The sequence below is a fragment of the Miniopterus natalensis genome, chromosome 12 (assembly GCF_054644295.1).
Source record: "Miniopterus natalensis isolate mMinNat1 chromosome 12, mMinNat1.hap1, whole genome shotgun sequence".
Classification (NCBI taxonomy): domain Eukaryota; kingdom Metazoa; phylum Chordata; class Mammalia; order Chiroptera; family Miniopteridae; genus Miniopterus; species Miniopterus natalensis.
The window spans coordinates 18,396,113-18,419,598 of NC_142092.1; the positions used below are offsets into that span (position 1 = coordinate 18,396,113).

At 40.9% G+C, this 23,486-nt stretch overlaps 1 protein-coding gene across 1 annotated transcript; it reads left to right on the top strand.

The window, feature by feature from the left end:
- Positions 1–1,142: 1,142 nt before the first annotated feature.
- On the top strand, positions 1,143–3,265 carry LOC107531434 (kelch-like protein 9). Its single transcript, XM_016205484.2, has one exon. It carries the CDS (start codon positions 1,370–1,372, stop codon positions 3,221–3,223), a length of 1,854 nt encoding a protein of 617 aa, XP_016060970.1. The 5' UTR covers positions 1,143–1,369; the 3' UTR covers positions 3,224–3,265.
- The last annotated feature ends 20,221 nt before the right edge of the window (positions 3,266–23,486 follow it).

Sequence of the window (23,486 nt, forward strand, 5' to 3'; positions counted from 1 at the left end):
TATGTCAAAGTATACAATTATATGCCAAACTTAAATTTACTAGTAATTAAAGAAGAAATGCAAGTTAATATCTGCGAAGGAAAGATCAACAGAGGGAAATGCACACTTAAACATTGCTGGTGACAATGTTTTAGAAAGAAATATTGGTCTCGCATCAGTATTTACCCTTAGAATTTATCCAAAAATGGGGAAGTTTTGTGCCCAAATTCTATTTTTATTGCAGATTTTATAACACAATGGGGGACAAGAAGTATGTATTCCGAAAAAAAGGGCAAAGGCTGCTTGCACTGTATGTATGGTTTCTGAACGATTCTGTAATCACTTACAAACTTGTGAGTGGAAAGCAAAAGCATGAAAAAAAAAACTGCCGACGGAATCCCGCTGCCGCATTACTTACACAGCGTGGTCCCAATCTGGTCTTTAAAGAGGCGAATGCTATGTATTCTAAACGATTTCACATTTTGAAACTATGAACCAGTTATAACTGCGGCGTGCATGAAATGGTGTGGGATATAAACTGTGAAGCGGTTCAGAGAGGAACAATTTTAAGCTGCTTCCCCTCCGCCCTCCTCTGCCTGGCTTCCTGCCGAGTTACACAAAAGCCGCATTTCACGGTTATTCAAAAGCAGAAGCCAGGAAGCGTGAATCTTAAAGAAAAACTACACATTTCGCGTGTCCGCTCGGCTGCTGCCAAGGACCAATACCAAACGTTGGCATAAACACGGGCCCAGCTCGGGCCCAGCGGGTCTCCCCGCGCCCCCCGCCCTCCCCTCCGCGTCTTCCGCGGGCTCCCTCCCTCCTCCCCTCCCCCTCCCCGCCCGCCCCCTGACGAGCCCGGCTGCCGCGCAGCCGCAGTAGCTGCTGCGGGCGCTCCTGGGACGGGGCCTTTCCGGAAGGACCGGCTTGGCGTCCGCGGCTAGGCCAGGCCAGGGTTCCAGGCCCTCGCTCCAGGCCCTCGCTCCCGGGCTGGCCCGTAGCCACGGCAACGCTCCGGTGACAGCAGAGGACGCGACGGGCCGGGCCGTTGGCCGAGGCGCCCGGCCTCGCCGAGGAGGTAGCCGCGGAGCCGCGGGACGTGGCGGCGCCTCCCCCTTGGCCCGGAGCGGAACTGCTGGAGGAGCCGCGGCGCAGGCCGCGGGACCGGGGGAAGCGGGCCGCCCAGCTGCCTTCGGGCGATGCATCGTCTGCCTCACGGTCGGGTCTGAGGTCCACGGCCGCTGGAAGTGGCTGACCGGCGGGGGTGCCTGAGCGGTGACGGCCTGCCCTTGAGGAGGAGCGCGCCCCTGCCCTTCGGACACCCTCGTTTCCTTGACAGCGCCCGGCTCTGCCCTCCTTCTCCAGCGCGCGTCTTTGTGCCAGAGGCCTCCCCATGAAAGTGTCTCTGGGTAACGGAGACATGGGCGTCTCCGCCCATTTACAGCCTTGTAAGGCCGGAACCACACGGTTTTTTACTAGCAATACTCACAGTTCGGTGGTATTGCAAGGCTTTGATCAGCTTAGGATAGAAGGATTGCTCTGTGATGTGACTTTGGTGCCGGGCGACGGGGAGGAAATCTTTCCCGTGCACAGAGCTATGATGGCGTCCGCCAGTGATTATTTCAAGGCCATGTTCACGGGTGGGATGAAAGAACAGGATTTAATGTGCATCAAGCTTCATGGCGTGAACAAGGTGGGTCTGAAGAAAATAATTGATTTTATTTATACCGCAAAACTTTCTCTTAATATGGACAATCTTCAGGACACCCTTGAAGCTGCCAGCTTTTTACAGATTTTACCTGTTTTGGACTTCTGTAAAGTGTTTCTTATCTCTGGAGTCTCTTTAGATAACTGTGTTGAAGTTGGGCGAATAGCTAACACGTATAATCTTATAGAAGTGGATAAGTATGTCAATAATTTCATCCTGAAGAATTTCCCTGCGTTGTTGAGTACTGGGGAGTTTCTGAAACTCCCTTTCGAGCGCCTTGCCTTTGTGCTTTCCAGCAATAGTCTTAAGCACTGTTCTGAACTTGAGCTCTTTAAGGCTGCCTGTCGCTGGCTAAGGCTGGAAGACCCTCGGATGGATTATGCTGCAAAATTAATGAAGAATATTCGATTTCCACTAATGACACCACAGGACCTCATCAATTATGTGCAGACGGTAGATTTTATGAGAACAGACAATACCTGTGTGAATTTGCTTTTGGAAGCTAGCAATTATCAAATGATGCCATATATGCAGCCAGTGATGCAGTCAGATAGAACAGCCATTCGATCTGACTCGACACACTTGGTTACATTAGGAGGAGTTTTGCGGCAGCAGCTGGTTGTCAGTAAAGAATTGCGCATGTATGATGAAAGAGCACAAGAGTGGAGATCTTTAGCCCCCATGGATGCTCCTCGATACCAGCATGGCATTGCTGTCATTGGAAACTTTCTTTATGTAGTTGGTGGTCAAAGTAATTATGATACGAAAGGAAAAACTGCTGTTGATACAGTTTTCAGATTTGATCCTCGGTATAATAAATGGATGCAGGTTGCATCCTTAAATGAAAAGCGCACGTTCTTCCACTTGAGTGCCCTCAAAGGGCATTTGTATGCTGTTGGTGGGCGAAGTGCAGCTGGTGAACTGGCCACAGTAGAATGTTACAACCCAAGAATGAATGAGTGGAGCTATGTTGCAAAAATGAGTGAACCCCACTATGGCCATGCAGGAACAGTATATGGAGGCTTAATGTATATTTCAGGAGGAATTACTCATGACACTTTCCAAAACGAGCTCATGTGTTTTGACCCAGATACAGACAAATGGACACAGAAGGCTCCAATGACTACAGTGAGAGGTCTGCATTGCATGTGTACAGTTGGAGACAAGCTCTATGTCATTGGTGGCAATCACTTCAGAGGAACGAGTGATTATGATGATGTTCTAAGCTGTGAATACTACTCACCAACCCTTGACCAGTGGACACCAATTGCTGCTATGTTAAGAGGTCAAAGTGATGTTGGAGTTGCTGTCTTTGAAAATAAAATCTATGTTGTAGGTGGATATTCTTGGAATAATCGTTGTATGGTAGAGATTGTCCAGAAATATGATCCAGAAAAGGATGAGTGGCATAAAGTTTTTGACCTTCCAGAGTCACTTGGTGGCATTCGAGCTTGTACTCTCACAGTTTTTCCACCTGAAGAAAACCCTGGGTCACCTTCTAGAGAATCACCTCTTTCAGCACCTTCAGATCATTCCTAGGACTAAGGTGTTATATCTTTGCAGTGCATAATGGGTGATGGCTTACTTCAGTTGTATCTTCCAATGATTGGTCGACTTATTAGATAAAAAGGTAACTGATGTTATTTGTATTGTTTGGCTTAGTATGTTTATCAAATGGTTAAATGCATTCTGAAAGTATTTAGCATAGCCAGCTCTTTTAACAACGTAAAAAGATATGTAAAAAAATGTTAGATGTCTTTTTGTGGTTTAGATGTCTTTTTGTGGTGTTATGTCAGATTGTAGGTGATTGTAGTAAATGTATAGTTATGTTCATCATACTTCAAAGTTGAAAGTTTTCATCTTTGATTACAAAACATCAAAGGGAGGCTGCCAGCTCTAATCTAAAATAATAAAAGTTCGCCAAGCTACTTCCCTTTTTTCATAGAATTTTTGACATAGCTGCCAACTCACCAGATTGTGTGGGTGCATTCAGAATATGTTTTTAAGGCAGACAGGAGAAATAATAAATTCAGAAGTATTAACTCAAAAAATCAGTATAAAAAGTCAGTTTGTATTTCTGGAGAGAGTGAGAAAAAGAAAATACACACATGTACATACATATGTATATGTATACATACATATGTATATACATACATACTTATAAAATTTTTAAATTGATTGGCACTTCAAGCAGAGTGAAATTGTTTTTAAATTTAAATTCTACCTAGGAACTATTTCTATTCTAATGGGAATTCAGTACCAGAGAATAAATGTCTATATAGTTATGCTGAATTGAAATAGATTAGTACTATAACATTAAATTGACAACCAAGTTTAGTATTTGACCAAGTTGTTACTGCAACTGAAACTTACATTACTTTTTCTGCTTGTATATTGTTTTCTGTAGAATTGCTTTTATACAGATTACTTAGCAGAGCTCAGGTTTCAGAGAATTGCTTTTGCTCAATAAATTTAGGCTCTGCTATTTTTTACCTTTTTATTCAGTAAAACTTATGACATTATAAAAGCAAAGAAAGAACCATGCTGAACAAAGCTATAGGATTTTAAATTCAGTCTCCGAGTTTAGTCATTCTAACAAGATTATTTGATTCGGGGTGGTTGCCCTGGTGCTGCTCCCGCTCCTATGCCTCATGAGTTTTGTGTGATCTTCCACGATGCCATGATTTGAGCAAGCAGTTGATGTGCTCTGTTCTGCACCAGATCAGAAAAATGTCTTTTTGGCTATGTCTAAAGGGCAAGACCAACTTCAGATTCCCTAAGGAGCCAGCTGCAGAAAGCCTAGGACACTGCTATCTCTTAAAGGTAGTACTAAAGTAGATCTTTAGGCTCTTTGATACCAAGGGCATCCCTACTGGTTAAGAACCACACGGGGAAATCTTAATGGGACCTTATCAGTAAATGGAATCATGTAGTGAGTAATTCCTTTTTAAAAAAATTAAAGTTTTTATTGATTTTTTTTTTTAGAGAGAGAAGAAGGGAGAGGGAGAAACATTGATCGGCTGCCTCCTGCATGCCCCCTACTGGGGATCAATCCTGCAACCTGGGCATGTGCCCTGATGGGGAATCAAACAGGTGACTTCTCAGTTTATGGTATGATCCTCAACCAACTGAACCACACCAGCCAGGGCTGCAGTGAGTAATTCTGAAGTACTTTCCTGGAATATCTACCTGAAGAAAAAATTTACATATATATATTTACATACATGTATATGTATGTTTATATCCCTATACTTAGGAGATTGTTATAGTGTAAGTCAGGAACAGCCTTGTTATTGACAGTACTATAGTAAAACTCAGGAACCAAAAGAAGAGGAATTGGCTTCCAGGGATCTGAAGTTTATTGCCCATACAAATGTTGATTCATTTCCGTGCTTTTTTATAATTTCTGCATTCGCAGAAATTGTCATACTCCTGTGTTTTTTTTTAATGACTCAACTTTTTATTACTAAAAATAACACATTTGAGTATATTTAGAAAATGTAGGAATTGCTGTTAACCTTGTGCATAGAATAAGCAAGAAATGGCATCCCAATCATTACCTTGATTATTAATGAGGTTAAATATTTGTTTCCTTTGATCAGATGTTCATGTCCTTTGCATTTGTAGTATCTATTGGAGTTGCTTTGTTTTTCATATCAAGTTATATGATCTCTTTATATAATAAATATAATTTAACTGGCATTTGCTTGCATTGATTTTTTCCTCAGTAGTACAGTTTTACAAAGGTAGGGCCATTCAGTTAGTTTTTGAGATCAAATTTGTCTTATCTTTTTTGCATTTTGACCTTTTGGGGGTAATTTTGCTGTTTTTTTACATAGCATATGATGTCACATTCCTTGCGTTTTATCCTGTTGCTTTGTCAGTGCTAATTCTTAACATGCTAAGGTGGCATTAACTGCTTGTCTCCTGTTAAATAGGTTTTCTTGTTGAAATGAAGTGACATTTTTATAAAAATCTTTATTTTAATAAGAATATTAATCTTTACAGCAAATATTTCTTCATTTTTCTTTGAGTATATTTATTAACATACACTTTTTTTTATAATGTAGTGAAATTAATTTTTCTTTTGTCATTTAAAAATATGTATATATCTTTATTGATTCAGAGAGAGGAAGGGAGAGGGGGAGAGAAAGAGAGAGAGAGAGAGAGAGAGAAACATCAATGATGAGTCATTGATTGGCTGCCTTTTGCAGACCCCCTACTGGAGATCAAGCCCAGAAACCCAGGCATGTGCCTTGACTGGGATTTGAACCTTGATCTCCCAGATCATAGGTTGATGCTCAACTGCTGAGCCATGCTGGCCCGGCTCTTTTGTCACTTTTAAAACACTTTCTTGCTTAATTTTTTCTCCATGATGAGATAGTATAATTACCCTAGTATTTTGTTATTGTTATGGATATTAGACTTCTGGTATAAAATTTAATGTATGTTTTCAGGTTATTATTCTTATTGTTCCAGCACTACTTTCTCACTGAGTTTTTAAGCTTTTTAAAATCACCTAATAAAATTTTATTTATTATACAGGCTATTTCGGGTATTTTTTTCTTCAGTTCCAGTGACCTTTTATTTACATTGTCTTGGTTATATAGATTGCTGTTTCAAATGGGATTTCGTTTTTGCGTTATATTCCAAACTTTATTGCAGTAGTAGGAAATACACGGTCTTAATATGTTTTCTGTTATCAGTACTCTTGATTCTTACAAGGTTTTTTTGCATGGAATGTTGCTCTCATTGATTCTTAACAGTTTTTTTGGGTGGATTCTCTTGTTTTCACCTTAACGAATCATATTACCTGCATAGTATAAAAACCTTATTTCATAGTATTGGTTTCATAACTTGATGCATCGGTTAATACTTCCAGCAAAATTGTAGTAGTTACACGAGGCATTGTATCTTGCAGGTATTTAAATAGGGCTAATTCTAGTTTTAGAATTCCTTTGTTAAAGAAAGATATTCTTGATCTTGTTCATGAAATATCCTTTTATTCCTCATTAATTGGGAGTTTTTAAAATTTGAGTCATTTTTATCACAAATACTTATCAAAATTTATTGAGATGGCAGTTTAATTTTTCTCATTTCAGATATTGAAGAAGAGTTTTTTAGTTTTCCCCAACTGTTGGGTTAGAAAGCACTTTCTTATACTGCTGAGTGCATTATCAATTGACATAGTTTAGAAAGCAATTTGGTAAGAGTAGTAAAGATTATTTTCCAGATACACATTTTGGACATTAGGTGTATTTCTGGAATTAATAACAAAAGTAAGCCAAAAAACAGTTATCTCAGCATTTTACTATTGTTATTTTCTTCCTCATATGACCTCATCAGACATTCATAAATTTACTTTTAAAAATTAATTTTTTTAAATTCTTCCCACCCTGATTTTGATACCTTATTTGTTTGTGTCTTATTATCTGTTATTAAGCATATATGTGAATGACTGAGTAATGGTTAAAACAAAGGAATTAAATGTTCATTAAAGATGACTGCACACACTGCAGAACTGTTGAAGCTGAGTTCCTTAACCAGATGCACTAATAATAGGCAGTTCCTCTATTTTCTTGGTAACAATCTCTAAGCTGCCAACTTTCTAGGAGCTGATGTTATTCTGCCATCTACTGGTTGAAATTAAAAATTCTTGTTTAGATAACAGAAAATGTAACCCTTTAAACACAATAGTAATGACAAAAACCAGCAGAAATTTTTATAGCGTATATGAAAGTTCAGAGTCTTCAGATCATACTCAATTACATAAATATAAAAAAAACCTGTGGTAACTCTTGGTGTATATAATGGGTCAGACAATCAAACAGAAGAATGTATGTTTTTGCTATCACATAAAAATATAGGTTTAAATTGTTTTGACCTTTATTTTATTGATGAATTAGTATAATTAGAATATTGAAAATCTGCAACATTTCTTCAGGATTCTAAGCACATCTACTATTACATGTTTTTTCTCTTTTTTTATGGAGTGGATTTCCCATTACCTTTTTAATTTTTTAGCAGAGAGCTTCATCATGAAGACACAGAATAAATCTTTTCAATGGCAGAAAGAATGTAATATGCAATATATTCAGGTATAAGTAAATCTGACAAACATAATATTCTAAGAGCTTTTTACATAGGTTTTCCCATGCAGATGCTAGGAGCAGAGTACTAATCACATAGCTTTCATCTAGCCCACATAGCTTTCATCTAGCCCAGACAGCAGCACGCATAAGCAGACACACATGTGATACACAATGACTTCTGGACCAGCTGATCTAAATTCTTTTTTGTATCATCCATGCACTCAAAGAAAGCCTATTTCTTGGCTATGAGAACTTTAAGAGTGGCATAACTACCCGTTTCCTCATTCTCCAAAACATTGTTTCTAAGAAAAATATCCTTAAACATTAAACACTCTTTCCATCAGAATGGAATATAACTGAAAACAGGAAACCTCTTAACAGTGCCTCCTGAAGGTATCTAGAGTGCACATATCCCCGTATTTCTTTTCTAGATAGAACTGAAGGAACAAGGTTATATTTCATGTAATCTTAGAATGAGTATAGAGCTGATGACAGTAGCCAAGGTCTGTGACCTGATCTCAAGATGTTTCATTGTGTACAGCCCCTTCGATTGCAAGTCCATAGCATATTCTGGCTCTTGACTGATCTATCTTCCAGAAAACTGTTACTATTGAGATAGAGATTTAGTATTATTATTTAAAATTTTTTATTCTTTCAACAAATATTTATTAAGCACCCACCCATTCAACGTTCTACAGTGAGGAGAGCAGACAAAAGTCCCTGCCTGTACGAAGCTGATATTTGAATGTGCATTGATGCCTAAGCTTCTGCTATCATTTTTAAAATTTTATTTTAATTGTTGAGAGTATTACAGTTGAGATTTATCATTCTTTGCCTTATTTCACCCAAGAGCCAGCCAGCAGAGTCTGGGTATGTGTAGATAGGCAGCAGGTCTAATTTCTGCTGACTCATCCAACTATCTTATTTGGGAAGTGTATCACTTGGAAGTCAAAACATTCTTCCAGCCACAAGTTAGCAATCCATAAAAACTTTCTAATGCATGGTAAATCATTAACCAAAACACTCAATATAAAATCCTAATTTAAAGTCAGTAATAACATTGATTTCTTCATCCTAGGCAGAATGTTTATTTAAGTTTTTTTTTTACTCTATCCTCCAGATGAGAAAGTCAAAAACAAATTTCACGAAACCTTACATATATCATATATAAACAGATATTACATATACATAGATACACTTGAAGGCATCAATGAATTAAGCTCAAAAATTGGTAAAGACCTTCAGTAAGGTCAGAGGCCATCAGAATCTCCTAGTCGGCTTAGGTAGGATGGGTCATGGGACACCCTGACTAGCAAGGTGTCACAAACAACTCTGAATTCTGGTCTGTGACAGGAAGCTAGGAAGCATAGAAGACGTTCATGCCTCCCTCAGATACTGAATCTCCCTCTGTCTAATCAAGAGGACAAAATGTTGTTTGTTGTTTTTAGTTTTTCTCCCTGAAGTCAATAAGTAAAACTATCTCCCTTCTTCGAGAGAACATACTCTGGCAAGGAATTTTATTCTGGGGTTTTCAAGAAAAGGACTGTCTGCCTTTAAAGTGCCAATGAATCCCTGGTCTCAAAGAACTCTTACCTGAGCCATCTGTTGGAATTCAGATTCTGAGAAATAGATCTTATCTGAGCCTATCAGTTTAACTCAGTTCACCTGTGATTTGCTAAATCAGTAAGTTTTGCTGTATGATACCTGTCTTCATGAAAATATGCCTCTTAAAGCATCAATATGTTTGCCAGAAAAGAGCCTCTGTTTCTAAAAATTATGGAATGTGTTTGCCAATCTTGGAAATACTAATTGCTTACTTTTAGCTTTTTCTCCCTACCCAATCCCTTCAGAATTTGGCAATTTGTAATGAGTAAGTCATGGCAATACATTTCTTTGCATAAATCCAGTCTTCACTTGTGGTCTTATTAACTAAGAGTTTACTGGAATGCCATGTGTAAGAGGGACATGCCTGGACTCTGGATATCACCAGAAAGCCTTAAGGAATTGAAATCGATTCTCAAAGCTGATCAAAGCCAATGAAAGCCACTACAGAAATGGCCTAATACCTTGCTTGGTCACGTGATTCATCCCAGTCTTTCCAGGTGAGGAACAAAAGTTACTTTCCTGAAAGATGACAAGAAAGAAACCTCAAAACATCTTTGGGAACCTCAAGGGCTTGAGGACTGTAGTTCAATCAAAAGATTGCTTGTGAAAGATTCCCGCAACGCAGATTTGAAAAAGCCTGTGTAATATATTTGATCAGTTACTCATCTTGTGTTTATGCAAATAATCAGACCAAACTAAAATTGGACTTAATGCAGTCTCCTTAAAAATGAGAACAATCTTAGGGATAAGATAAAAACCACAATGCCAATTGTGGATATTGGACTCCAATACAATTAACTGTCCTCAAAGTTTAGTTTTTAAGGCTATGCCTATGTATGCCACACAGAATTCAGCAACTGATGACATCACCTGAGATGTTCAAGCTACAGATTGTCACTGCTTGATTTCATACCAACAGAAGCATTACATCTGGAAGTCTTCTCAACTGGTTTATAATTTACTATGTTCATTAACCTTTGTGTTTAGTTTTCTTCTCTTTTCATAAAATTTATGCCTATGTCCTTATTTACCTGATTGCTTGTTCACACAATATAAGCCTCACTTTAGAAGCCATATGCATCATGATCTCCTGAAATGAAACTCAACAGTTTGGACTTTGATTGAGTCAGTAAAATGTGAATGGTCTGTCGGCTTCACTTGAAACTGCTTTCCCTTTTCTGCCCAAATAGTTTAGAAGAAAAGGCCCACAGCTTCTCAAGGGGGAAATCTTAGAATATTTCCCTTAACCATAAGTATGATGAACGGAAAGACTTCAGAGAGAGATGTGATATACCTGCCTCCAGGGAAGCCACTCCTCCAACCTAACCTGGGACACTGTAAGCTAGCCTTTCCCTTTATCACATGGATTTTTACCCCTCGCTGGACCTTTAGTCGCTAGAAGCCTCCTCACTTTTGAATTATGCCTTTTAATCTTCTTGTCAAGTTTATTACCTAGAATACAACAAGAATGCCAGCTTGTCAAACGTGTTATCCTCTAGACATCACCTGTGTCACCACGTAGGGATACCAGACTGACCTGGACTTTGCAAAATCCCTCCTCCCTGCATGAAGACTCCCCTTCCCTTTTGCTCCCCCTTCCTCTGTCAGACGGAGAACCTCTGAGCCTTGGGATAGGCAGGACTATGCCCCTTTATGGCAGGAAGCAGTTACAAGAAGACGGAGACCTGCATCCATTTACCCCCTTGTAAGATTACAAGGCTTAAATTCTCTAAGGGTATTAATACCAGTGTGATTAGCTAGTTATTAATAATGGAAAAGAAGCAAAGGGAAGGCCAGACATTGTAGGCATGTCATTTTGGCAGTTTCACAAGGAAGCTGCAACTTTGCACTCCCCAGGGTCCCACTAGCCTATTCCCTGCAAATCACTGGGGGAAGGGATCCAACAAAGGGAAGAGTCCCTTGCCCAGTAAAGTTGAGGCAATGTAGGGAAGGTATTTGCCTGTCAGTCATACCCAGGAACAAATCATTGGCCAAAATGGCCATGGCCACTGCAAGTGGGTGGCAATTTGGGAATGCATAATCTCCTAAACAAAGGAATTCTCTCTTGTTGCTCCTATTGCTCTTGGCTTCCTTGCATTTGCCTGTATTTCCTCCATATCCTTGTGGCCCCACAAGCAATGGACTTAGGCACTGCAGCGGGGAACAAACTATGCTAGCCTGATGCTGGGTTAGAGTGTTTCAACGTGGAAAGGAAAGTGGGCACTGACTCTGATTCTAGCCCTGTTGAAACCCTAGCTACACTTCCATGCCTGGGAAAAGGGACTTTGTAAACTCAGGGCCAGGAAATAAAGCTTTGATACCACATCCTCCTGTGCCGTCTTAGACTTTGTTATTTTAGGGAAGAGGTCCACTTCTGTCACCTATCCTTTACCATCCATATCTACATGCAGCGTTTGCTAATTCTGGTACCTGCACAACTTCCCCTTTGGGGGAGTCCCATTCCTTCACTCTGATATCATTCCCTTTCACTCCAGTGTAGAGATCCCCAGCATGCTCTCTTCATTAAGCCACTTCCTTTTTTTCCTCCCCCTGCCCAGATACAAGCAAAGAGTAGTTGAAGCAACTGGGGCAACCCAGGAATTGAACCTGGGTCTCCTGGATCCTAGGTGGATGTTTAACTGCTGAGCCACTGCCGGCGGGGCCGGTAGAGGGCTGTCAATTTCCCCCTAAGAGTATAAAGCCACCAAATTAAAAGCAGAAGTTGAGTGAAAGTTGTAGGTTTTACAGAAACTCATATGAAAGGCATTTTTTTCCCCTCACTGTGAAATTTGTTTTAGAGAGAGGTAATGTCCCTATTGCAATGATCTAATAGTAGCTGTAACAAAAAGGAAACAGAAAGTAAGATCTATTTTACTCTGTGGACTATTAAAAAAAAATTACAAAAGAAGAGTGTCACCTACTGGCCAAGATGTACAAAGACTGAAACGAAGTCTAGAGACCTGGCGTCTTTTGTTCTATGCAGAGGTCTGTCCCTTTGCATATTTATCTCCAGAGTTTTAAAAGAGGCTGTTTCTTGGAAAGAGCTGACCCTAATACTGAAAGAAACACGTTTTCTTATATTTTATATATTTTAAAAATATATACTCGCCCGGCTGGGCGTGGCTTAGCTGCTGAGCATAGACCTAGGATCCAGGCGATCGGGGTTCAATTCCCAGTCAGGGCACATGCCTGGGTTGCGGCCTCAATCCCCAGTAAGGGGTGTGCAGGAGGCAGCCGATCAATGACTCTCTCATCATTGGTGTTTCTCTCACTCTCTCTCCCTCTCCCTTCCTCTCTCTGAAATCAATAAAGATATATTTAAAATATATATATATACTTTATTTTTTAGGTCAGTTTTAAGTTCACAGAAAACCTGAGGTTTAGAGATTTCCCACATACTCGTGCCCCTGCGTATGCATAGCCTTCCCATTATCAATGTCTTCCACCAGATGGAACACTTGCTACAACTGATGAACCAGCAAGTACACATCATTATCACGCAGAGTCCGTACTTTACATTTATGTTCACTCTTGATGTATATTCTATGGGTTTGTACAAATGCCTAGTGACATGTATCTACCATTATAGTATCATTGCCCTAAAAATCCTCTGTGCGCCACCAAGTCAACCTCCTACCCCAGCAATTTTCAACCAGTGTGCCACGAGAATTTTTAAAACATGCAACACCTTACAGTTTAGTCAGGAACACCGACCTCTTTTCCCTTAGATTGTCAAGTAGAAAGAATGACAACAGCCAACACAACAATAGCCATCTAGTGTGAAGGAATCAAAATTATATCTATTTTTTTGGTTGAATTGGCAAAAAATATATTTTTGGGTGTGGCTTAGAATGTAGTTTATGTGTGCCACGAGATAAAAAAGGTCGAAAATTGCTGCCCTTCCCCATGACAACCACTGATCTTTCTTCTGCCTCTCTAGTTTTGCCATTTCCAGAATGTCATATTGTTGGAATCATATAGCATTTTCCGATTGGCTTCTTTCAGTTAGTGTTATGAACTTGTTTCCTTCATGTCTTTTATGTTCCATGGGAAAAAATCTGCATACTGCATCATGCACCCGTTGCCCAAAGTCAAGTCTCTTTCCATCCCCATTTATCTCCTCTTTGCACTCTTTCACCTCCCACCCCCATTCCCTCTGGCTATCACCATACTGTTGTCTGTATTTATGTGATATTATGGAATTATATATATTTTTTGCTTATTCAACCTTCCCTCCCCATTAGCTCCCCAACTCTCTTCCCCTCTGAAAGCTGTCAGTCTGTTCTGTCTCTATGAGCCTGTTTCTATTTTGTTTGCTAAGTTATTTTGTTCATTAGATTCCATATATGAGTGAGATCATGTGATGTTTGTCTTTCTCTGCCTGGCTTATTTCACTTAGCATAATATTCTCCAGGTCCATCCATACTGTCCCAAAAGGAAAGATTTCCTTCTTTTGTTTGTTTGTTTGTGTTTTTTTTTGTTTTTTTTTTTTTTTATGAACAAGTAGTATTCCACTGTTTAAATGCACCACAGCTTTTTTTTCTTTCTTTTTTTTTTTTAATATATCTTTATTGATTTCAGAGAGAGGAAGGGAGAGGGAGAGAGAGACAGAAACATCAATGATGAGAGAGAGTCATTGATCGACTGCCTCCTGCACTCCCCTGACTAGGGATCGAGCCTGCAACCTGAGCATGTGTCCTGATCAGGAACTGAACCGAGATCTCCTGGGTCCTAGGTTGATGCCCAACTGCTGAGCCATGCCCGGTCGGGCAAATGTCCCACAGCTTTTTATCCACTCATCTACTGATGGGCACTTGGGCTGTTTCCAAAGCTTGGCTATTGTAAATAACACTGCAATGAACATAGGGGTGCATATGTTCTTTTGAATTAGTGTTTTGAGTTTTTTTAGATATATTCCCAGAAGTGGGATTGCTGGGTCGGTCAAAAGGCAGCTCCATTTTTAATTTTTGAGGAAACGCCATACTGTTTTCTACAGTGGCTGCCCCAGTCTGCATTCCCACCACAGTGCACCTGGGTTCTCTTTTCTGCACACCCTCACCAGCACTTGTTTGTTGATTTACTGATGGCAGCCGTTCTGGCAGATGTGAGGGGATATCTCATTGTGGTTTTAATTTGCATCTCTCTCTGCTGATAAGTGACATTGAGCTTCCTTTCATATGTCTCTTGGCCATCTGTATGTCCTCTTTGGCAGTGTCTGTTCAGGTCCTTTGCCCATTTTTTAATTGGATTGTTGTTGTTTTTCTTGGTGTTGAGTTGTATGAGTTCTTTATATATGGAAGTTGTATGATCTGGCTCCATAGCCTCACCTTACTCTGAAAAACCTCTGTAGCCATATCCCAATCAATCCAGAAGTTATTCATTTGTTATATATTTGAAAGTGTTAGAGAACCAAGCAGGAAGGAGGGGTGGGGTAGGGGTACGCTGAGCTGCCAGTGGAGATGTGCTAACCACAGGCCTGCCCAGCACTGGTAGGTCCCTGGATAGCATGACTGGAGAAGGGGCACAGGGATGCATGGCCCCCACCCTGGTTCCCTTGGAGCTGAGACAGGAGATCGCTGGTCTTGAGACAGCTGGGTCTTGTAAGCACAGGGAGTGTGAGCGTGGCCAAGCCTCCAGCCTTTCTGCCTGCCAAGCCCTATGCACTGAGGTCAAAACTGTCCAGTCTGCTCAGAAACACAGTAAGTAGAGGGAACCCTGCCCACAAGTCTACGCTAAATGAAGTGGTAAAGAATCCAGGAGCTCATCTGTGCCTCCTGCTTCCATGTTCTGATTCCACTGAGAGGAGGAGCCTGCACCAGGAGGATTCTCATGTGCTCAGATACAGCCTTCATATCGCCCATCCCCATTTCCCCCTATTAACATTTATATCTAGCAAAGGACATTTGTCACAATTAATGAACCAATATTGATTATTACATGGGGTCTAAACCTCTTTGTCAAAACTCCTTACCTCCTCTGCACTGTGGCAGATTCTCAGCATTCCCTTGCTTTTGGTGACTTGGACAGTTGTGAGGGACGCTTGGTCAAGGGTTTTAGACAGTCCCTCCATTGGGAGTTGTCTGATGTTTTTCCTGACGATTATGCAAGGGTTACAGTTTTTGAGAAGATCATTTGCAAAGTGCCACTTTATTCACTCCATATTGAGGGTGCATGCTATCAGCAGGACTTATCACTGCTGACCTTTAGCTTCATCACCTGGTTGGGGGGGTGTCAGGTTTTTCTACTGTGAAGTTACTGTTTCCCTTTCCACACTGTACTCTTTGGAAGAAAGTCCATGTATGTAGCCCACGCTTAAAGAGTAGAGAGTTATCCTTACCTCCTTGAGGGTACAACAGCTATATAAATTAGTTGGAATTCCTCTGAACGGGAGATTTGTCTCTTCTCTCATAATTGTTTATTCAATAATTTGCATATGTCACTATGCACTAATGAGTTTTTTTCTCCTTTGAAATATAATCCAGCCCTGGCTGGCGTGGCTCCGTTGGTTGAGTGTTGTTCTACGCAGAGAGGTCTCTGGTTTGATTCCCGATCAGGGCATGTGCCTGGGTTGCGGGTTTGATCTCAGGTAGGGGGTGTGCAGGAGGCAGATGATGGACGTTTTTCTCTCTCTAAATTCAATAAAAACATATTTTTTTTAAAAGGAAAAAATATATAATCCAGTACTATCTTGTTGCTCAAATTTTTCCAGAATTGGCCATTATGAGCTCTTTAGTGGCTCCCGTGTTCCTTTCACATATCCCATCCCTGTGTGTGGATGTCTTAGCACTTTCTCTCTGACACTACATGATGATCCTGGCTCATACTGTATATTTCCTGCTGTAGTCCTGGACTCAGTCATTTCTTCAAGGAGCGCAAGCCCTGGTTCCTTTATTGAAAATGGTATCCAGTGGCCTAGATCTGAGTGCTAGGTGAGTTGGTTCCTACTGAAGCGTCATTGCTTTTAGGACTTCTCAGATGACAGAACAATGGAATTGATGTGTTAAAACCAACATGTACTTATATACATATCTATAAGTATTTCTATATAGATAATATGTATCTATACGAAACATGAGTTCATACTGCTATCTCCACAAGGATCATTCTAGCTTCATCGCCTTGCTTATCTGTAACTTTTCACTCCATTGGTGAGAAACCTGAATCACAACACTTAACATCAATTTACTGTTTTAATTCTAGTACAAATATATGGCAGTATCAAAATTGTTAACCCATGTCCCTGTGGGAAACATTACCAACAAGAGTGCTTATGGACAGTTGGTCTTTAGTCTCATGAATGCCACTCATTTTCTAATTATTAGTATTATTATTATTAATTTAATCCTCACCAGAGGATATTTTTTCCATTGTTTTTCAGAGAGAGTGTAAGGGAGAGAGGGAGGGAGAGAGAGAAACATTGATATGAGAGAGACACGATGATTGGTTGCCTGCCATATGCACCCCGACTGGGGCTGGGGATCAAACATGCAACCAAGGTACATGCCCTTGACTGGAATCAAACTCAGGACCCTTCAGTGCCCAGGCCAACTCTCTAACCACTGAGCCAAACCAGGACCCCACTCATTTTCAAAGTTACTTAGCTCAGCAACTGTCCCCTGCCCTGCTTCAGTGAGGGGGTGGGGTAGGTGTCATGACAAGTGATGGTGACATTCCCATTCCTTCCCACTCATGGGGTCATTCTTCCCTTCACTTTCAGATAAACTTGTTCATTTATTTGCAGTCCCTGTGTGGCTGCCCCATGAACATTCCCTCCCTGATTGCTGTGTCATCCCGTCCCCTACAATGATCTCATTGAGCCAGGCACCATGTAGTCTCCATGGGAAGGGGCCTCCCTTTCCCAGGGTACCCACTTAGTGGGGAGAATTTATTGTGTTCAAAGTTTGCTTCCAGATAAATAAACCCCACAGACGTGGCAGATCCTTAAGCAGCACTTACCTTATTTGTTGGTCTTGTCACTTTAACACCCACTTCCCTAAAGTTCAGTTAGTTCTACATCCACTGTGGATAGTTTTTCTCACATTCAAAAGCCACCATTTTCAGGAAAATGTTTGTATCTCTGAACCCTCAGAGATGGCTTGTCTTGTGGAGGGTGAGATGTAGGGAAAGGTGAGCCAATTTTCATGTTTTTAGCTTTGAACCAGTTCTCTTTCAGTGGCTAGAAGTGACATGAGGGCCACTTGAAGATGTGTGGACATTTCTTTCCCAGGCTTAATATGTTCTCCTACTCCCAGGTTTGCTAAGCCCTTATGTCTTCTCTGCCTTCGCTCGGGTTGCCTCTCCTTCCTCTGGCCCTTGTGACCACACACAGATCCAGGAATTCTGTTTTCTATTCTCAAATTTGTCACATGGGGAGAGGATATGGGAGTTGATGGTCAGCTGTACATTTGCATTAAGGCTAAGAATTGTTGAGAAGCAGTGCTCATCTCCCCAGCCTGCGTCAAGAGTAAGGGAGGGATCTGGGGGCAGGTGGAAGCTCTTCACCAGCAAAAGATTCTAGGTCATGGGGATGTCCCTTTATCTATTTGAACTTAGGGCCTGAAGAATCCAGTCCACTTTGGGGATATGTGAAGTTTCTGATCTTTGACTGTTCCCTAGAGGCATATTGCGAAATTTCTGGCCCTATGATGCCCGTGTAACCACAATGACTCTACCTCATGATCATACAATGTTCTAGATAACAAGGGAGCAGGGGGCAGGTCCTGAGACATGATCTTTGATTTTCTCACTTTTAAAGCCCCTGAGCTTTTGATCATTTTGTTGTATTATTGTGGTAAGGTTATATTAAAAAGATTTTTAAATTGAGATATGCTCACAAATAGAAGTGAAGGAACTCGAGATTATGGTGGCTGTGCAATACCATTGTCAATATCCCTCTCTAACCCAGATTACCTTTGAAAGCCAAAGCTGAAATGCTCTGAAGTTGACCCTTTGCTACTCTAGGCCTGAGCTCCTGGCTAATCCCTAGACTTCCCTTAAATGTGGCCGAGGCAGAAGGCACAAGTCTTCATTTAGAAACAAACAAACAAACAAACAAATATATTTTGGAAATATATCTCTACTTACAATAGATACAACCTACTTAGAGGATGCGGTAATTGAGAACCAATAATTTCCCCTGATATGGAAACGTTTCTTTGAGAGGAATTTTGCAGGGAGTCGGGGACGCAGGACTTTCTGGCTGACCTGAGGAAATGTGCTCCCAGAGGCAGATGTGGGCAGGGCTGTGGACAGCCTGTTGGATCCATGGCTGTGTTATGGAGATGCTCCTTCAGTCATGCAGGAGGCCATTGTCCAGGGATTCATACAGCTGAAACTTTTGGGTGGCCCTCACTTGGAACCTTCAAAGACTAGGGAGATCACTAAAATCCCTGGGGTGTGTCACATTAGGAGAGTAGAGTCATTGAGATCCTGAGAGAGAATGGGATCAGGGGATGAGGTGGGGTCAGGTCTTGAGGTGTGGTCCAAAGACGGAGCAGGGTATCATATCTTAGTGTGTTCTTGGTGTAGAAGGAAAAGGGTACATGGTAGGGTGAAAGATGGTCCTGACAATGTGGGATACAGTGGCAAAGGTGGCTCTGATCGAAGACGAGCATCCAGTGGTTGAATGGTGAAAGAAAGAAAAGTGGTGGTTTACTCCAGTCGGAAGGTGGGGGCCAGAGTGAGCTGTGACTTAGTGGATCTCCAAGGTGACTTTCAGAAGCATCTTTCTGGTTCCAAGAACAACATGATGTCTGCCTCCTTGGTTGCTCTAACACACCCCTCGGAGAAAGGATCTTGCTGTAACTGGTCTGAAAAGCTACCCACCAGAGTAAGTTTGTGCAGATACCTGCAAGAGACAGTGGGTGCAAAGCACATTTAAAAGCAGACCGGGGTCAGGCAGGCTGGGCAGGGTCACATTCTTCCACATTCATGGTATTCTCCTGGTCCCCACTCCATGGCTTGATATCCCATCCCTTTACCCATCGTTCTCCCTCTCATGTCAACTCTAGGCTGCACTGGGGCCCTGGAATTCCACAGGTAACCTAAGAAGAGGGGTGTCTGAAATAACAGAAGAGATGAATCACCTTTTCTGAAGAGAAAGTAGGTCCATTGCATGTTAGCGCCTTTGCCATGTGTGCTCAAAACTGGAAAGAGGAGCCTGGGTCACATCAGGTGAAGGTAGGATGATGTAGGAAGCTGAGTAGAATGTTCCACTGGGAATTAACTCTTTCAAGATTAGAATCTGAATGCCTAGGGATTAGGATTCAAGGTCAGAAGTTCAATGGCAATAGTGGTAAGGTTCACAAATGGACAGCACTATGTCATTTTAAAAGCTTCCACGCATACTCTCCCAAGCGATCATCACAATGACCCTGTGAAGTGTGCAGGCCAGCACTCTGTCAAATGAGGAATCTAAAGCTCAGGGAAGTTAACCTGGAGTATGTCCAAAGGCAGGGCCCAGAGATTATGCCTCCAAAACCAGTAGTCCTTCCACTATATCCCACAGCACCACCTACTGTGGCCCAGTCTGTCACTGTTCATGGGTGGCCAGATAGGGATTAGAAGTCCTAGGCTTACTATTCCTCTTAAGAAGCTCCCCTCTGAAGTCACAATTTTCTGAGAAGGCCTGGGCTAGGAGCTGATCTCCGTGATTGTGGACCTGAGGCCTCATTAAGGCCTATTAAGGTTAACCCAGGGAGAGCCTGGCATTCAGCAGCAGAACATTACCCTTTAAGACTCCAGCTTTTCCTTCCTGCCTCTGTTGATGCTGAAAGACAAGAAAAATGACACAGTAAAGATTTCACTCTCCTCTTTCTAAGAAAGCAGCAGACATTTATTATCAGTGAGTAATGGGAGCCTCTACACTGATTTGAGGCCTGTATTCTGAGTTATTCATTTAGAGGGTAAAATCTTTTCTACTGACCCTTCTCTGAAAAACTGGTTCTTCTGCACATGGTTTTCTGCACAAGGTCCTTTGAAAATCTTTCCTACATTAGTCGTCTGCTGAAGAAAAGCGCAGAATCTCAGACCCGCAGGATCATGTGTGCTCCACTTGATAGAAAGTCACCCTGAGGACATTTCGAGTGTATCTGATGGGAGACTCGGAGGCTCAGCGTTGCTCCCCACGCTGATGCTGCCTGGCCAGAGGTACCCAAGCTGGAAGGTAGCTCATGAACACAGGCTGAGGACCTGTTATCCTTGGATGTCTTTTTTATTTTATTTAAATATGTCTTTATTAATTTCAGGGAAAGAGAGAGAGAAACATCAACAATGAGAGAGAGTCATTGATCGGCTCCCTCCTGCATCCCTCTACTGGGGATTTAACCCTCAACCCGGGCATGTGCCCTGACTGGGAATCAAACCAAGATCTCTAGGATCATAGGTTGATGCTCAACCTCTGAGCCACACCTGGCTGGGCATCCTTGGTTGTCTTAAGCTAGTATATGACCTTGACTCAGCTCTTTGACACTATCCCAGAGCCCTCCACCACACCCATTTATTGAAAACATCTTACCTTCCTTATTTAATTCCAACCCACACTTTATCTAAAATTGAATTACTCCTAGTAGTAGAATTTTCTTACACAAATTACTTAAATTTTTTATTTTTATATATGTAGGTGTATATTCATATATACATATATTTAAGTGGGTGAATTTATTTTTTTAACCACTCCCTATCCCCTGAATCACTTTTTCTCTCCCTGTTGTTCTTTATTTGGAGACTATTGTTGTATTTTTTGCTGGTTTTAACCTAGTTGATTAAAAATTATGTACGTGTTTATAATTACACAAGAATTACATGAAAATACTTTGATATGTGTATATATATTTAAAAATTCAATCAATTCCAGTAAATAAGAACCCTTAACCAGCAGGGAATCACTTCCCAATTCCAATCTCCTTCCAAGTGATGGGTGATCTTTTAGAATGTGTGTGTGTGAGCGCCTATGGTATTATACCCAAAACAACATCATTCAATAGTTGTTTTTTACCTAATATTTGTTCAGAAAATATTTCCACGTAATTTTATGTAACCAGTGGATATACCACAACTTAATTACTACTTGGTAGTAATTAAATCCTGTTCTGGATATTTAAGTAGAAACAATATTGCAATTATTATGCAAGTATGCCTCTATACCCATGAGGGAATATGGCATTACATTAGGCACATAGAAGTAAAACAGCTTGGTCAAATTTAGTAAAACACCTTGGCCGAATTTCATATGCATTTTGAATGTTAATAGTTATTAGCCACATGTCCCATACATACAAAGGTTACACTAATTTCAAAGCATTGTGTATATATATATTCCTACAATATTATACCAACACCTTGTATAAATGGTCTTAATTTTTAATTTGTCTTTCTCTAATTAGTTGTTGTATTAGTAATTTTCTAGTCAGGAAAACAAAACTATACCACTTATTTTAACAGAGACAATTAACTCTAAGGAAATAGAATAACAAATATGTTGGAGACCAGCAAAAGGCTTGGGGAGCCAAGGGGCAAGTTTGGGGTTCTCAGAACCTACAAGCTTGAAGAAAAGGTCGCCTGGAACTGGCATCGGACCCCTGAGGAAGGATGGCACCCTGGGAAGTGGAATGAGGAGGACTGAGAAAAGATGAGTGTAGAAACATGCTAGAAAGAGCAGCCACTGGTGGCTGCTGGAATGATGTTGACAGACTACAGAGAGTGAAAAAAGAGTAAGCCCCCCTTTCAGGACCAGGCAGGAAAGAACTGGGAAGGGCGAAGGGGGGTTACAGAACCCAAGCACATCACCACAAAGCAGGGGAGGAAAGACTGCATTTGGAGCTGAGACACAATAGTGAACCAGCCCCATAGTGGCGTGGAGAATCTTTCCCCATATGATATTATGATTTATAATAAATATATATTTGGTCTTTGTCTCATTTCTGGACAGACCTCCTAAAAACCCTTGGAAAGAGGGAGTGTTTTATAGAAATCTCTGCAAAACTTTGATTCAACTTTTGCTCCCAGCCTGTAGATTTCTACCCTTGGGGAAACTCTTACAGCAGAAAGCAGGAGAATGGAAGCAGCTGATGGGTGGGCAGGGAAGGCGAGTGCGCAGGGCACGCAGGGCCTTCTGCGGGGTGGAAGGAAGCTGTGACCTTGCGGGAGTGAATATACAAGCCGAGGAAAGATGGGCCTAAATTGCATATGGAAATGTCAGGGACTAGAATAACCAAGGCGATTTTCAAGAAGAATCAAAATAGAAAATTTATATCCGCAAGTAGCAAGCATTAGTTTAAAATGATCCAGTGGTACTGATGTGAGAACAATGGTGGAGAATGGAGCAGGCAGGAAAAGACCCATCCAAATATTATCAGCGGATCCACAATTATTGTGCAGTTAAGTGGAAGGAGGAACAGTCTTTTCAATAAGTGGAGCTTGGACAACAGGCTATTTATATGGAACAAAAAATAACTTTGTCTCATACCTCAAACCTTATCTAAAAATTAATTTGAGATGAGTCTTAGGCCTGAATGTGAAAGCTGTTATTTCTATGTATTCTTCTAGAATATTTATAGTTTTAGTTTTCCATTTTAATTAAAGATACATATATAAGTGAGTTACCTAATGTCTGATGCCATTTATATGAAATTTGCAGACAGGTAAAGCAAATATATGGCAATAGAGGTCACAGGTTCGTGGTTACTTTTGGCCTGGGGTTACTCAGTGGGAGAAGGCACAAGAGGCAAGATTGCGGAGACTCTGAAAAATGTATATTTATCTGGGTATCATTTATGTGTAAAAATACAACAAGAGATGTACTTAATGTTAGTGCATTTTACTACATATATGTCAGACATCAAAGCAAAAGTTTAAAATTATTTTTTTTTAAAAAGTCTTCTTACCAGAGCTATTCCTGCACACACCCTTGAATCTCCAAGGTAATAGCTACCGCCTACCATTATAGCTTTACGTTCATTTATTGCTTTACATACAGTATCTGATTTTTCCCTCTTGATATAGCTGTAATCTGTAAAGTAGGTATTATTTTCAGTATTAGTACTATTACTACTACAAAAAAGATTGTATAATTTTCCCAAGAAGAGTAGTAAAATTCAAGTGAAATG

Bases quoted from the DNA above. Each gene is read 5' to 3' on its own strand.
- LOC107531434 (XM_016205484.2), top strand. From the start codon at position 1,370: ATGAAAGTGTCTCTGGGTAACGGAGACATGGGCGTCTCCGCCCATTTA.